Source organism: Epinephelus moara, chromosome 2, assembly GCF_006386435.1.
Source record: "Epinephelus moara isolate mb chromosome 2, YSFRI_EMoa_1.0, whole genome shotgun sequence".
Lineage (NCBI taxonomy): Eukaryota > Metazoa > Chordata > Actinopteri > Perciformes > Serranidae > Epinephelus > Epinephelus moara.
In genome coordinates this window covers 34,542,066-34,559,032 of record NC_065507.1, presented here as the reverse complement: position 1 = coordinate 34,559,032, position 16,967 = coordinate 34,542,066, and the positions used below count along the sequence as shown (strand labels likewise).

Genomic DNA, 16,967 nt, shown 5'->3' with positions numbered 1-16,967 from the left:
ATTATGATATCTGAAACTATTCATTAACGCAGACATGTATAGACAGGCACTGTTCACACTGCCATGTTTTCACTGAAATGTAATAGTACACCCATAAAAAAAGCATCTTGGGTTCAGGTGTTTCACCTTCATGTGGCTCTTTGTTGAGACACATTTTGTGATGCTGGACAAATCATTGGATCTGTCTCTTTGGTTTTCAAATTTGACATAGGATAACTGGCTGGGGTAACTTGAATAGATTTTAATGAAAGAAATTCCTCATTTAATTTCAAAGCAAACTGCAGGTTGTTATTTGAAACCCTGTGTGGCCAAATCTTGTTTGTTCAAACCGCAGAATCTTCACCTTCTTAAAGAGCTTGGCTCCCACAGTCTGTTTTTCTTGTGTCTTAACTGAACAAAAGCGTGCTTTAAACATAACAATGCAGAGGAAATCCTTCGCATTCATGGTCAGGGTGTAAAGTTTAGGGTCGAAAGCTTTAAGGGGTTAAACTAATGAGGATATAAAGATATACCTCTGGATGCACCACCTCCCTCTTCTTCTCTCCACCTCTTCCCACACACAGACCTGGTTCGACCAGACTGGGTAATCAGTTACCTGCTCTATCTGATCTGTACTACCCACGTAGTCTGCTAGCATGCACACACACACACGCACACACACAAAGCCCCCAAAGTCCACTTGAAAACTCAGGACATGTTCACACTACTGTGGATAAAAGCTTTTTAGGTGTCGAATAAAAACTGTCCACACTGAATACACTTGCATCTTAGTGTTTCAAGTTGTTTCTATGAAGGGGCTGCAATGCACACAAAAAAAAACATGGGCAAAGCTGTGCACTAAGTGTGTTTGTATTAAACTTCACGTGGGTTGACATATTGATTTGCAGTCTACAAAACATTTTAGACGTAAATGTCTGCACATAGGGTGAGGTCACATTATAACAGTTGTTTTTCCTGTCTACATCATAACACAATATCTGTATTTTCAACTTTATACACTTTAAGGCCCAGACACACCAAACCTACATCAAAGAGCTAGTGGTGATGAAGGCTGACTGTTGCGTTGCCTCACGTTACCTGTCTGTCCAAAAAGTTGTACCTGAACGCACCACAAAAACAACAGCCAATGACCAACTTGTATGAATGTTCTGCGCCTGCATGAAAGGAAATAACTCTCTGTAGTCTGTATTCATCATTCACAAGGGAAAAATGGAAGACCAACAGGATGGATTCAAGATTCTAGTTAGCCAGCCACCACATCATAACACAACACAACACACCCTGTTATTGAAAGAACAAATGATATTTACAATAACAATAACACAAACAGTTATGAACCCATTCTGCTAAAGAGCTCAATGACTGAAAAAAATAATCACACCTAATATAACAAGTTTGTTATAGTTTGTTTTGGCTGAGTTGAACTGCCAATCAGAGTCATTGACGGGCTCTGCCATCTTGGACACCGATTAAAATGCTGAATTGGCCAAAAAAGCCGACTAGGGCTGAGTAGTGCCAACCTTGTGGGACACACCACAAAAACCGAGGAACCAGACACTGACAACACGACTCTGACCAACACAGATGTCGGCTTGGTGATTCAGGGCCCTCAGAGATTTTATTCATGCTATGTCTAATTTAGATGTGGACATGGTCTTAGACACACTCTCTACCCCCAGTGTTTCCTAATTACCTCTGCCATAACTGCTTTGACTTAATTACCGCCCTCCACCTCTTTACTGCTCCACCACTTTGGACCTAGCTCACTACCACATATTACAGACAGCTTTAAACCGTTACTAGTATTGCCTCACTGCTTCTACTGCATCCTAAATGCCTCTCAGGGAGCTACTGCCTGGGCCCAATCAACAAGGATGTACTCTTATACTGATATTTTGCAATGAAAAGTAGCATAAAATGTCCAAAGCTCAACACAGGAAGTGTTTTACACAACATCCAAAATCCACGTCATTTTAAGAGTGTAACTAACTCCCAGAACTGTGTTTGACCCCCTGACCAGTGTCTGGGCTGTCTATCAGCCTTCACTTGTGGCTGAACAGCCTGTTCTCTTGCCCACTGCTCCTCTGCCGTCCTACCATTGTCACCCACATACCTCCCCCACACTCCCCCACCCCCGCCCGGTCACTGGGTCCAGCTCAGACGTGGGTGAAGGGTGAACAGAACAAACTGGCCTACTGTCAAAATCAATTTCTTGTCATTTTATTTATTCTGTAATTTATTTACCCACTGAAACAGTGAGTCAGTGTGTAGGGTCTAGAGTGTAAGCCAGTATCAACCAGATCGTACACAACAACAAAAACTTTTTTTTTTTTTTTCATTTATTTATTTATTTTTAGTTTGTCTAATGTTGCATTTATTTCAGGTTTAAATAATCAGAGCAAAATGATATCTATAGCGGGAGTAATATTTCTTGACATGCCAACATTCATTCATAACAACTGAGCAGAGGTTTGTCTCGTTTTAAACACAGAAGTTATCACACATAAGGAGTTGAGCAACTCTGACTTAAATGAATGTTGTGGCAAGCTGCACTGGGAGCAAGGTGTGGTTCAGGTGGTGCGTGTGTGTGTGTGTGTGTGTGTGTGTGTGTGTGTGTGTGTGTGTGTGTGTGTTTTAACTTTTAAACTTTGAGAGAGGACAGTTGGAAAGTGTTGGATTTGTTTTTTGTTAGGAATTAATTTTAGAGTTTACGTTCAGAAATAGATTTAAGATAAAGTTCGGCTTAAGCATGCACAGTCATTGTGATCAGTAAAGTTAGAGTTAGGGTCTAGGAAGACACAACCTGTCACTCCAGTAGGCTTGTTAACAAGTTAAATAGCCAGTCAGACAGTAAGTCAGTTAGTTGGGTGGTGACTGGTTTGTCGCAGCCTGAGCAGTCGTTCCACTTCCTTCTCTGCATCCTTTAACTGCACAGGTGACTGGCTTTCCTCAGATCCTGGAAGTTGTGTTGTGTGTGTGTGTGTGTGTGTGTGTGTGTGTGTGTGTGTGTGTGTGTGTGTGTGTGTGTGTGTGTGTGTGTGTGTGTGAGAAACAGAAAGAAAGAGAGAGAGAGAAAGGCTGAAAGAGAACGCACGAGAAAACAACAGATCAATAGTGAATGACTAATGAAGTGCAATTCAAAGCAGGAAGTTGTGAGTCAGTACAGTACATCAGTACTAAGTGGTGGGTGTGAATTCTTTTCTTTTTTTTGTAATTAACCTTGATCAGAAAATGTTTCTTCAAACTGGGTTACAGCAAAGCTAATCTATATATATATATATATATATATATATATATATTTATATATGTGTGTGTATATATATATATATATATATATATTCATACTGTGAAACATGGCCACTTTCTGTCACAAAATGCCCTGTTTTGTCTGACCAACAGATTAAACCCCAATGATGTTCAGTGAACTACAGTACATGAAATGATAGCAAGCAGCAAATCCTCACAAATGAGAAGCTGTAATTGGGGAGTGCTGAACATCTTTGCTTAAAAATGACTCAGATGATTCATTAATTTAGTTAAAACTGTTGTTGATTATTTATCTGTAGTTAAACTGATGGATTAATCAACTAATGTGTTTTTAAGGTTTGTGTGATTATTGTTTGAAACACAGTAGTGTACTGTATAAAACAAGATTTGTTTAATCATAATGGGATTTATCTGGTTAAATAAAGGTATAATAATAATTTTAAAAAATGTTACAGATATAGATTTAAGATTATTTTCATCGTCAGTTAATGGCTCATCTACTCTAGAAATTGCCGAAAACGGCCATAAGACCTATAGACCAGGGTGACTAGTCCCAACCATCCAATATCCAGACTCCTCACATTTAAAAAGCTGGAACTGCTCAATTTTGGCATTTTTCATTCACAAATTGCTGAAATTTATTTATTCTCAACATTGTTTTCAATTTATTTATCTATTTATTGAGCATCTAATTGATTAATGGCTAACTGTTAAAACAAATATGTAAACTCTGCAGGAACTAAGAAAAACTGTTTCTATGATTTGTTACTGAAGGGTTAGTTCAGATTGATAACACTCTTATCCAATAGAAGAGCATGTAATCAGCCATCTTAAAGGAGTATGTTTTCCTATGAATTCACTGTAAATCAGTATGACTAACTGGTACACAAATGGTCGTTTTGTGGGTAAAGTATTCCTTTAAGTGTACCTATGAAAATACTGCTTGGAGATATTTGAAATACTATGTAAGATATTTTAAAAATGTTAAAAGTTGTCCGATTTTTTTTCTGCATATTTGTCAACTTGATTTTCAGGATACCACATTATAAAACAAGATAAAGAAATATTTCAGATGGAGGAGTGGATAAACTGCTGAAGAAATGTGATCTAAATCTAGTTTCAGTTTAAGTATGTCTGACGTTAGAGTTCAAATCTGTGTTGTGTTGCCATCTGAATGACAGAGCTACTATAAAAGTGTTATACCACCTGCATCAGCAGCTCACTTTGGTGATGTCAGAGTTTTTATATAGCCCACACAGCCATAAATAACAGACTCAAACCTTGAGAGACTTTTTGTCCTTTATTCAGTATAAAGGACAAAAACAAAAAACAAAAAAGGTGGGTTATTATTTGCATAATCTCCCACATTTTCAGGCAGGTGTAAACTGGTCTTGCTTTGAGTCATGTGTTTTGATTAATCTGCTTAGTGAAGTTATCTGGGAGGAGCTGTACCCATGCATTGTACTGGGTCTTTAGTGGCAGTAGTTCCCAAACTTTTTCTTAACTTAAGATAAGACTGATAAGATGTTTATGCATCCATTAAGAGGCAGAACATGTGGTGAACTAAACTGAATCCCCCTCAAGGACCCCTTGTGCTCTCAAGATCACACCGAGAGAATCACGGCACTGTGAAGAGAGGTCTTCCAAAAAGAAATGGAAATACAACAAAAGCACTTGACGATAACTGCGAGAATGTCATTGGAGAAGCAGTTACCCAGAATGCACAGGGGAAAGTCGTTTGTGTAAAAAGCATCTCTAAGCAGAACTACACTGAGTGGAATAAAAAACAGGAAGTGTTGTTTGTAGTGAAAAGCAGAGGCACACTTGAGCTCAGGTGGCTGTGCAGTGACTCACCAGGTTCAGCACTGACGCAGTATCACAGGGACACAAACACACCCACTCTGGGAAAATGGACCTTCAAGGGGAAAATAAAACCTTTATAGTATGTTAATCTGCTGTCGGCCCGCTCTTTACGATTCAGGAAGTAGATTAAAAAAAGAAAAAAAAAGAAAATGAAAAAATAGTTAAGACATTGTTCATGGTGAGTGCATGATGTACAAACTGTGATGGTGCAAATTGCAAAATGACTCATCTAAGGCTATATCATTACTCACCAAATACCAAGAAATCTCATACATATTAATCAGAATGCCATTTTCACTTTTTGTACATCATTTGGGTAAACAAGAAAAGACAAAATAGCAAGTCAACAAAAGGAATCACATTCAAAGTGAACAACTAATAACTAAACGACAAACAACAGATTACAACAGATTAAGAAATACATCTGTTATGTTTGAAGGTAACTGAAAAAGCATCACTAACTAGGAGAGGCCAGAAGGGATCTCTGCTGCGGAAGTGAAGCACGTCAGCTTTTTATGACCTCGCCATAACACGGCCTAAGCTGTTGTAAAAAAATAAAACTGTCTAGGATATTCTGGGATACATTCTCCATGGTTATACTCATGACACACGCCTCAAAGTGGAAATAAACACACTTAAAAAGATCCTCATCAACACTAACTGTAATGTAAATGTTTTATTTCCCATAATAATAGAAGAAGACAATGATGATGATGTTGATGATGTGTGTGTGTGTGTGTGTGTGTGTGTGTGTGTGTGTGTGTGTGTGTGTGTGTGTGTGTGTGTGTGTGTGTGTGTGTGTGTTTTAATCTTGGAATTCTTTCAGTCTGGCTCTTTCTTCCTTATCAAACGGCAGGTTTCACCACTAACAAAAGGAAACAGAAGCGTTCACCACTCCTTTAATTAAGCCACATTTACAATCGTGTTTTTCACATCATGTTTTAAATGGATATTCGTGGTTGCTCTGTATTGTGAGCCACTGGAAGAAATAAACTGTACTCTGTCTCTCTTCTACTTTCTATTACCCTCACTGCTGTCTCCATTTCCAACCATTAGTCATATTTGAGGAGCTCAGAAATCCAGTAGTCTGTGCTTACACTATGGCGCCCCCTGTTGAGGTATCATCATCACACCTGTTACTGAGTTTACTTCACAGTTACTGAGCTGAAGCCAAGGTGTCACTCTCAAAGCCACAATTGAAAGATGTTTCATGTGAGACTGGTATATCTGTATGGGTAGGTGTGAAATGCATGTATCTCTTGTAGCTGTTATTTCTCTGTGTGCTACAGTAAATGTGGATGAGTACTTCAAAGAAAGAGATTTTGGATGGGTGTGAATTTGTAAAGCCTAAAGGAGCCGTGTGCAGGATTAGTGGCATCTAGTGGTCGGGATTGCAGATTGCAACCAGCTGAAACTTCTCCCAGTGCTAAGCGTGAACTCCAGAATAGACTTACTTCAGTTGTCATTGTTCAGGAGGTTTTTACCAGAAGTCATATTATTGGCAGAGGTCTCCTCCTCTCCAAAACAAACAGATCAGGAGACTTAAACTGGTAAAAACACTGAATAAAACAGTTCCACATTACAAATCAGTGTTTTTACAACGCTTTTCAGCTTGTTGCGAAAACACAAATTGCCCTATCTAAAGCCAGTGTTTGCTTTATACGTTCCGGGCTATTGTACATACATGGTGGTGCAACATGGACATCTCCATGGACAAGGACTTGCTCCCTATGTAGACATGAACAGCTCATTTCAAAGATAACAGAAACACAGCAATTCTTATTTTCATGTGATTACACACTAAAGAAAACATACTTATTGTATCATTCCATTTCTGCCAGTATATCCCCATAAATCCTTCACCATGGACCTTTAAAAGGTAGAGTTTAAACTAGACAGTATTAGAGAGAAAACATTTATAATTAGAAAACAGACTGTACAAATTAAGTAATGCCCGATGACTCCTCTTGTCTTACTGTTTAAGGTCCCGCAGCCATCCAGCTTCCAGTAAATAATGTAGCCCAAAACATACCAAATACACAGGGAACTCAAACAGAAGTGGGGTAATATTTTGTTGGACTGTTTTATCTGAGAGTCCTTGGTGCAAAGCTTGTTCCATATGAATAAAAATCTGATGTATCATCTGCAGTATACAATCATGCATTCATTTTTCAGCTTAGTTACATAGACACCAGACAAAGATACTGCCAGCACAGCAACATTCAATCTGCCAACCAAAGGCAAAGGAGGCACATATTCCCAATCAAAAAATGAAGACTCACATTCTCAATCCTACCAGCATACCAGCTACATCTCTATAAATCTAAGTAACATGATAAGCACACTATGGCAAAACACTACGGCAAGGAAGAGATAAGAAAGTCCTGGTGGCCTGCAAAAATACAGTTATGCATTAAACTGATTGATCACAAGTGCAATACCCATTAAATCAAATGCATTGATGAGATAGTTTACAAGCTAGAGCTGTACCAAATGTGATTTAATGAATAATGAATTTGGGACTCATCTGTTAAAACTACACAAAAATAGAGGCAACTCTTAAAACCACATAACACTATAAAGATTACAGTTTTCTACAAGCACAAAATCATTTCTTTCTGCAGACTGTATTTACCACTAACATGGTTCCTCTCTTTGGTTTGTGTCTGTTCTGATGTGAGCAGGAGATGTTTGAGTCAATCAGACAGTCAGTTGTCTACATGGTTCACAAACACTACAGCGCTCCTGTGGCACAGGACAGCCAAAGTGTATACACACACACACACAATGAACAACATCCATTATGTCTAAAGCATGCAAACAATATGAAACATACAAGAAATACAAATATTATTACTGAATATTATTAAATATTAAAACAACCATTTTCGTCAAAACCAGCTGCTAATGGTGCATCTAAGGTTTTGCAGGCACAGCTTGTGAACGTCAGTATGTCATGATGCCGCTACTACGGGTGGTTAGACTGGAAAGTTTAGCTTTGGGCTTTTGCTCTTCTAACCTGTCCTCCTTTGAAGATGTGCAGGTAATCTTCATCCTGGAAGTCAGGCCAGAGGTCAGGTAAGACCCTGCCCTCCCAGTATAATGCCCCCTGGGTCAAACTGTCATCATTGGCCTTATTTTCCACTGACCTCCTTTATTTTATTTACTTTTTTATTCATTTTGAATGTTTTAATTGAAGGAATTAAGGTACATTAACATTATGTACACAAAACTGGCCATACCAAGGGGTACATATATACAGAGAAAAAAATTAAAGAATAAAAAATAAAAAGAATTAAAAAATGATAATAATAATGATGATGAGAAGAAGAAGGACAAGAAGAAGAACAAGAAAATAGAATTCCAGAATAATGTATAATCAGTTCATGTGAAATTTATCAAACACGCAACTGTTTTTTAATCGCTTTGCTATTTTTGTGGTGCCTGTCATCATGGACATTATTAATTAAAATGTGTCCCTGTTATAATTATGTATATCTGTGGCCCCGCTTTATATCTCTCCCATGGATGAACAGCGCTCTCTTGTGGTCAAAATTGAAAACTGCACTACTGTAAAATGCCTGTGCTACGTCACATGATATCTCCTCTTTAATTGGCTGTCCGGCTCTGATCACATGACCGTCTCCCTCTCGCTATCTCGTCTGTTTCCAAACCGACACTTTGACAGGGCGTTAAATGAGCTTTTCCTTTGTTCTTCGTGTGTTTAACAATGAAACAACAACCTTAAATGTGATTGTTTGTAAAGAACAGATGTCGACGCTGTTGTATGCGGGATTTTAATTCACCTGGATGAATAATAGCAGGTGGGTTGACAGTTCCTCAAAGCTGAAAGTGACTTGTTTTTGTTGTTCTGCACAGTCAGCGACTCTTCGTCCGCGTAACTAAACCAAAACCTGGTGACGGTGTTAGTTAAGTGGGTTTTCATGTAACTGTTATTGTCCTTAATAATTTGAAGACCTTTGAATCTTGTTGCGCTTCAGAGTGACCCACATTTAGTACACTAAGTTTTTTAGCCTTCTGCTAGCTAGCTATCCCTGTTTATCTGCCCTGAAGCTCTCAAAACAGGAGTTTTACTTGTAACTTGTTAGTTTGGAGGATTTAAGAATTTAGTAACCCTCTCTGACTCCCTCTTACTTCTCAACGTGAGCCAAAATTCCTGTGTCACTTGTTCCTCGCCAAGTTGTTCTCTCTAATGTGATTTGTTGCCCGAGATAAACAAGCCTTCTTTGTCCTCTGCTACCAGGAGTAATTTCATGCACCAGTCAGACCTTGAAGATCTGGCACACTTTGCCAAAGACACTTCAATTTTTACGTTTCCTTTGAGTACTATAATGTAGAGATTTTAAAGATCATCTGCTATATAAAGCTCAGTGCAAGAAAAATAAAATGCTGTACCTTTACATTGTTTCACAAGTGAAGTGCAAGTGACTAGCAAATCTGTGGTAAAGCTTCTGGGGTTAGGACCTGGAAAATACCTTTTATATCAGAATCTCGATCCATCAGCATTGCTAGGCCTGTATCCTCAATTGTAGATAGAAAATATGATAGACTTCAAAATGTATCTATTCCATATTATAGACTCAGTTTTGGTATAACCCAACAGCTAAAATCTTTACTGTTTTTCTTTCTTATTTCTCCCTTCTTACTAAGTGTCGGATTTGTCCATAAGCTCTAAAAATAGCAAACACACAAGCATCAAACTAAAGCACAAACTAAAGCGTACTTTTTTTAATGTGGCTCTAGAAGAAAGTGTTTAATCTTCTTTGAAATCAGTTTTGAGGAAAGCCAGTTGCTTCAAAACACATTTTTTTTACATGCTGAGGAGCTTGTTTCTTCCTAACTCTTCTGCGTGATCCCAAACCACAATTTTTCAGTCCAGTATATTGTATGTTGCCATAGCAGCAGCTATAATGAGTCACATGTTCCTGTTAGGAGACACCAATTCGGAGATACTGAAGCTTGATGGAGTCATACTGCTGCTGTCAGCATTCAGGCTTTCATACTTCCTCTCTCCTTTAAGCAGTCAGACCTCATAAATCACGGGACCTCAGACTAAACTTTTTTTATGTGGGCTGTTTTTGGTCATTGTGAGCTCAGCAGCCCTAGCATGTCAGCAGCTGGAGCCATGTGTGTCTTTGTGCATGTAGGTGAGCTGTGCAGGTTATTCTCTGTCTGTGGTGTTGATTACATCTAGAACCTTCTCTTTGTCACATCTGTAAAGGTTAGGCAGAGGTGTGTGTAGAGGAGAGACAATGATGTTTGAGATTGCTGTGATTCATCGCTATGTAGATACTTCAAAAGAATGTGTAGGATTTAACTTTGAGTATCCACTACTCAAACAGAAACTCTGTTAATTCCCCCTTTACCTAGGTTTACTTTCTGTATTTCCCAAACACTGTACACTGGTTGGTAAACATTGTGTTGTTAAGTGAAGTTTTGTCATACCACAAGATTTCTGTTCAGTAAATTCAAAGTTTTTACCTTCTGCTGCCATTTCAAGCTGCCAACATGTACAAGTTTCCTCATGCAGCTTCAGTGTCGGGTTTTTCATCAAATGTTTCAGAAACATGAAGACATGATGTAACATTCAATATTTTGTTCCTCTGTTTGGTTTCAGAGCTGCGGAGCATCATCTGACCTGAGTTGACACTACTGATATCTATCAAATCAGAGGTCATTTTGTCTTTGAAAATGAAGACGGACATCACTTACAATCAGGTAAGGTGCTTTCAGATGCTTTTGTTAAGTAAATCAATGAGCTGATGAACAGAATATTAATCTGTACTGACACAGATTTTGAATAATTTCCACTTTTGATTATTTGTCAAAATTAGTTCTCAAGTAAAAAATACCAAACATTTCCTTGGCAAAGTTTCTCTAATGTGATGATTAACTTGTTCACATTTTAGAAATCAAATTGATTACCTTGAACAACTGTTTCTGTGAACAACAAAAAAAATTAAATAAATTATTTTTGACTCTTGTAACATTTGCCAGTCTCTGCTCTAAAAGTTAAATGAATCTCTTTCTCTTAAGTTAAATAAATGTTACTCGGATAAGAACAGTAGAGTTTGTTCTTATTGTCTGACGTGAGCTTAAGGTTCATCCCATGTCACCCTGTCAGATCTAAATTACATTTCCATTTCAAATATTAATTTTATGCTCTTATTTTGGGGACAAAAATCCCATTGGCATTAGCAGAGTGAGTAATAGTAACCAATTATAAAATCAGTTTCACAGATTTATGACAGTAGATGGTTGTACTCACCAAAAACGATCTATAATGGAAATAAGACTGTTTAACCCTTATGAGGAGTCATGGACCAGAACTTCCTCCTCCTCCATTAAAGGTTCAGTTCAACCAAATCACAAAAACACAGATGAAAAATGGTTATCCACTTTAATAGTAGTTTATATAGTAGTAGTCGAGATTTGAATTAAAGAAGCAATGTATAAGATTTAAGGGGATTTAGTGGCATCTAGCAGTGAGGATTGCAGAACACAGCTTCCTCCGTGTTAGAATTCCTCCAGTTGTTCTAGAGGTGTTTACTGGGAGCAGAATTATCCACAGCGGTCTCTTCTTCTCCAAAACAAATGGACCAGGTGATTAAAACTGGTAAAAACACTGAATTAATTGTTATACACTTAAGAAAGCATACTGTCACATACAATATATCCCCCTAAAACCTACACACTAGACCTTGAAGTGTGAAAAAGCACCAATAATCTCAATGACAAATTACTGCGAGTCCTACAGTGCTTCCTCTCATGCATTGGTCTCAGACATGGTGTTCCCAAGAAGAAAATGATCCCATGTTGCAAATAGCAGTTAATATTCTGCAAATTTGTTAAGGTTGTAATTAAAATCCTCAAAACATTGTAACGCTCATTGTGTTAATGTATTCTTCTGTAGCTGGTGGACGTGGAGAGGAGGAGACAAGAATCCCACAGGAAAGCACAGGTGGTACGTTACAGAAACACACAGATTCAAATCAAGTCAAGTGTATATACTTAGCACTTTACTAAAAACACCAATAAATAGACTGAAAAGGTAAGATAAAATAAAAAAAAAGATAAGATGAATATGATTTACTAAATGTTGATCAACAGTCACTGCTTGTTGCCCTCCCCTTCAGTATTCCAGATGTGTGATAGCTCTGGCCACTGTCGCCACTGTGCTACTGGCCACCATGGCCCTCTATAACCTCCTGACACAAAGGGTTTCCTCCTCCCATCCTGCCCCAAGCAGCAGCCTCCATCTGCCCCAGGCCGAGTCCTGCTCAGACCGCTGCAAGTAAGCAAACACCTGCACACACTGGGACACAATCATTTATTCAGCTTTCAAAACTGTCTATCATATCATCTGTTTTAATAACTGTAGTACAATGTAAGCACTATTCGATATTGATAATTGGAGAGCAAACTCAAAACGTGCAAAAACTGATGATGTGATGGTGTGTTTTTAGCGTTTTGTTTGTTGGTTTGTTTTTTAAATTGTGAGGAAGGTGTGTACTGAGTGGGACATTTTATTTATTTATATGTCATATATTTGCAATAACCTAACATCCACCTGATCGATATATATATGTCAAGCTCTAATCTATAGACAAAACCATGAGTACAGATATTAATAATTATCATCAAGCCATTTCCTCTCTTTCCTGCTGTCAGAATCGTTCTGGTGGAGAGCATCCCAGAAGGACTGGAGTTTAATTCCAGCACCGTTCACCCCTCCATCTTCCAGGCCTGGCTCAATCTGATGGGCGAGGCTCGCAGCAGTGTCGACATCGCCTCCTTCTATTGGACGCTCACTAACGAAGACACTGGCACTCATGAGCCGACAGCCTATCAGGTCAGCTGGAGCTATGAATGGCCAAATGGCACAAGATGACTTTTACTGATCAATAAAACAATAATGGTATGGATTAAGTACACATGGAGACGTTGACAGGCTTCTTAAAATTTGAACTAGATAAAACAAGAAAATGGTTTTCTTTGTGATTATAGCAGCATGAATATTTACAACTTTAAAATAATTTTCATTGCTGTGTGCACAGGGTGAGACCATTCTGAACACACTAGCTGAACTTTCGGGGAAGGTGTCTGTTCGTATCGCAGTGAACACACCACAGGAGAGTCAACCACGAGAAGACCTCAGACGGCTCAATGACTCAGGTGACACTGTCTTCTACTTTGTACCCCGGAGTGTCAAACCTATGTGTGAACTCAGACAGAAAACATGGGGGGGAAGAGGGGCATGACTCCTTCCTTTCTTCTGTTTTTTTGTTCATTTTTTGTTGTTGTTGTTTTTTTTTTTTGTAGCTTTCAGGTAATAATTAGTATTTTGTGTGTGTGTGTGTGTGTGTGTGTGTGTGTGTGTGTGTTTCAGGAGCTAATATCAGGACAGTTAACATGAGAGAGCTCACCTCAGGCGTCCTCCACACAAAGTTCTGGGTTGTGGACAAGAAACACATTTACATTGGTAGTGCCAACATGGACTGGAGGTCCCTCACACAGGTACACACAGACACACACACACATAACATTCACTCACAAATATCAGTCAGTATTTCCTTATCGTGTATGTGTCAAGTAGAATTTCTTATATGATTTACCAGAATATTTTCATTACTTTGTGGACAGTATCAGTGTTTTGCACTGTAATCATGGGAGGAAGTGAGTATTCCAGTCTGATGAAGGACCCCGGGCAATATCTGTGAAATTGGATGAAGGAATTTGTTTCTTCTGCTTTTAAGAGGAAGTTCTTGTGTTGGCTCAACCCTTGGTCACATGCCATGGTGAAAGAATAGTTTAGATTTGCTTTAAAACTGTGATGGTTTCAAGCCACATCTTAATTTTAGCTTTGCTAATCAGATATTTAGTATTCATTTTGCTGAGTTGTCAGTGCCATAAACATCCTGTTCTTAGGAGATTGCACCAACATCCCACAGGTTTGTGTTTGTCTGAGACCAACATAGAGACATTTCTTTCCTGTAGAATTTAAGATCTCAGTAATTACCATTTATTCCAAGATTAGTGTAGAAATGTATGGAAAATGTCCTGATATAATACACTAATTCTGTAGTTTTAGACATCTGTCACCTCTTACATTCTGACTTGTTTGAGCAAAGAAAAATAATTTGCACACTGATGTGATGTAGTCATTAGAGGCATTAAATTACAATCTTCAAAAGAAGTTAAAGAGTTGTTGCCTGTTCAAATGATGGAAAAGGAAATTGAACTCTGTCGGAGTCATGCAGTATCATAGTGAGAGCAAAATGTACAAAATAGTTTTTTTCCACGTTGCTTCTGCTGTTTTTTGTTTTTGTTTTTGTTTTGTTTTTCATTTATTGCCACAGTTTTAAAATCTAGAACCTATATAATGTGTGATTGAGTTGTGTGAGATGTAAGTTGATATTCTGCTGTTTGACTGTAGGTGAAGGAGCTGGGTGCAGTGGTCTACAACTGCAGCTGCTTGGCTGCAGACTTGGGTAAGATCTTTGAAGCCTATTGGTTCCTGGGGGAGAGTCAGTCAATCCCATCACCTTGGCCCACCAGCTTTTCCACCCTCTACAACAAGGACACACCCCTCCAGCTTCCACTCAACAACACGCCGTCCAACGTCTACCTGTCGGTGAGATATATACAGGGAGAGTTTGTTTGTTTTTGTTTTTTCAGTATGTTAATTGGAAAAACCTTGTCTGTTTGTAATGCTGCTTCTTAAAGGAACAGTGTGTAAGATTGGAGAGATTTAGAGGCATCTAGTGGTGAGGACTGCAGATTACAACCAGCTGAAACTTCTCCCAATTGTAAGTCCTCAAGTGTTCATTGTTCAGCAGGTTTTTACTGGGAGCCAAATTATCCGCAGAGGTCTCCTTCTCTCCAAATCAAAAGAAAAAGTTGTTTCTTTGACATTGTTTGGCATGCCACAGACAGGCCACTCGCCCAGTGCCTGCTAGGTGTGCTCCCCTTTTTTCTAATCCAGATGTTCAGGAGGTTTTTACTGTGAGTCAGATTATCTGCAGATCATTCCCCCTCCAGAACAAACGGACTTGATGATTTAACCCAGTGAAAATACTGAATAAAGTTTCAAGTTACGAATCAGTGTTTCTTTGACACTGTTTGGCATTTTCAAAAGGGCCATAAGCCTAGCCCCTGTGTGTGCTCACCTTTTTTCTCTGATAACTTGAGATCCAGATGTTTAGGAGGTTTTTAATGGGAGCTGGAGATTATCCACATAGGATTCCTCCTCTCCAAAATAAGCAGACCAGTTGCTTTATACTGGTAAATACACAGAATAAAGAAGTTTCACTTTTTAAAAAATCTGTTTTTCCTGATGCTGCTCATAGCGGAGGGGCTTCTAACTACAGTGGCCGACGCAAAAACATGAATGGGCCGATCTAGAGCCAGTGTTTGGTTTGTCTGTTCTGGGCTACTGTAGAAACGTGGCAGTGCAACATGGCAATCTCTATAGGCGAGGACTTGCTCCCTGTGTAGATATAAACAGCTCATTCTAAGATAACAGAAACACAATTCTTATTTTTAGGTGATTGTACACTGAAGAAAACACATTTATTATGTTTTATTCCATTTCTGCCAATACATCCCTCAAAATCCTACACACTGGACCTTTAAAACTGAAACTCAACTCTTTTGACTCACTTATTTGAGTGGTGAGTTGACAGTAACCCCTGAAATGTATTACAGACCATTTCCTTTAATAACAATGTCTATGAACAAAAGTCTTTCTGTACCCAAGTTTGAAACCAAAAATACCCCACAGCCCAGTGCTGTTCTTCTACCCTAAATGTACTTATAATGACCACTGGTCCTTCGTGGTTTATCATTTGGTTAGGCTCCCATACTGTTTCAAATGTTGCTAAAATGAACAAATAATTTACGAGATCTCTCTCCTCACTCTCTCGCAGAGTTCCCCTCCGTCTTTCTGTGCAGCCGGCAGGACTCCAGACCTTCAATCCATCCTCAGTGTGATGGAGGATGCCCAGAGCTTCATCTACATCGCTGTCATGAACTACCTACCCACCATGGAATTCTCACATCCTAAAAGGTACAGCTGTCTTGTGAATCAGAACCACGGTGAGGATAGTTTTTAGAAGAGTCAGAGTTACATTTTGCTGTGAAATCTTGTACAGATATCTGTGGTATCTGGATGATGCTAACATTAGCATTTAGTGTCCTGCCACCATTCAGCTTTTATGATTCATGTATGAATGAGTGTAAACACATGCAGAAATCTGGAATAAAAAGTCATGATTTAAAATAATGTTATTACATTACAATTTATCAAAACTGTATCTAACGTGGAATTTTTAAGCCAGTTGCAGCTATAGACACAGCTAACTACTACTGAACTACTAAAAGCGCTATCCTCTTCGATTTTTGGTTGCACACTGTTTGAAGCATTTCCTTTGAGCCGTAAATCAAGCCTTTATTTTCCTGGAAGATTGTACCCAGTGGCAGACAGAGTTACATATTGAAAGTGAAGCTTATAGGGAACCAGTCTAAACTCCAATGGCGTCTCTTTTTCATAGCCATTACATTGTGCAATCAACATTTACTTCATAATGATAAGTTAAAGCAGAAAGCGTTCCACTGTTTCCTCTTAAAGGGAAATTTCAGTTTATTTCAACCCGTCTCCTATCGTCCTAAATTTCTTTCAAGTCACTAGTGACATAGAAATAATAGTTAGCATGTTAGTCGTTAGCCTAGATACAGCCGTAGCGTCAGACCTGTTAAAACTTAATTGAACGGGCATCCTTTCAAGTGCAAAGTTAGTCCACTAAACAAGCTTTTTC

The 16,967-nt window shown here is 38.6% G+C and overlaps 2 protein-coding genes across 5 annotated transcripts in view; one reads left to right on the top strand and one right to left on the bottom strand.

Moving 5' to 3' along the window:
- Window positions 1–16,967, bottom strand: part of myo7aa (myosin VIIAa) — a 204,974-nt gene that overhangs the window by 93,067 nt on the left and 94,940 nt on the right. The window lies entirely within an intron of this gene.
- The window catches only part of pld3 (phospholipase D family, member 3), an 11,189-nt gene continuing 2,995 nt past the window's right edge, over window positions 8,774–16,967 (top strand). The window contains exons 1-9 of one of the 3 annotated variants that reach the window (XM_050073392.1): window positions 8,774–8,954; window positions 10,769–10,869; window positions 12,065–12,115; window positions 12,288–12,445; window positions 12,823–13,003; window positions 13,209–13,326; window positions 13,541–13,668; window positions 14,588–14,785; window positions 16,080–16,219. In XM_050073392.1, coding sequence (XP_049929349.1) covers window positions 10,843–10,869; window positions 12,065–12,115; window positions 12,288–12,445; window positions 12,823–13,003; window positions 13,209–13,326; window positions 13,541–13,668; window positions 14,588–14,785; window positions 16,080–16,219 — 1,001 coding nt within the window. In that variant the 5' untranslated portion in view covers window positions 8,774–8,954; window positions 10,769–10,842. Of the gene's footprint in view, window positions 8,955–10,258; window positions 10,299–10,768; window positions 10,870–12,064; window positions 12,116–12,287; window positions 12,446–12,822; window positions 13,004–13,208; window positions 13,327–13,540; window positions 13,669–14,587; window positions 14,786–16,079; window positions 16,220–16,967 lie in introns of those variants that run through there. The other 2 variants (XM_050073400.1, XM_050073407.1) reach the window with 2 other exon arrangements.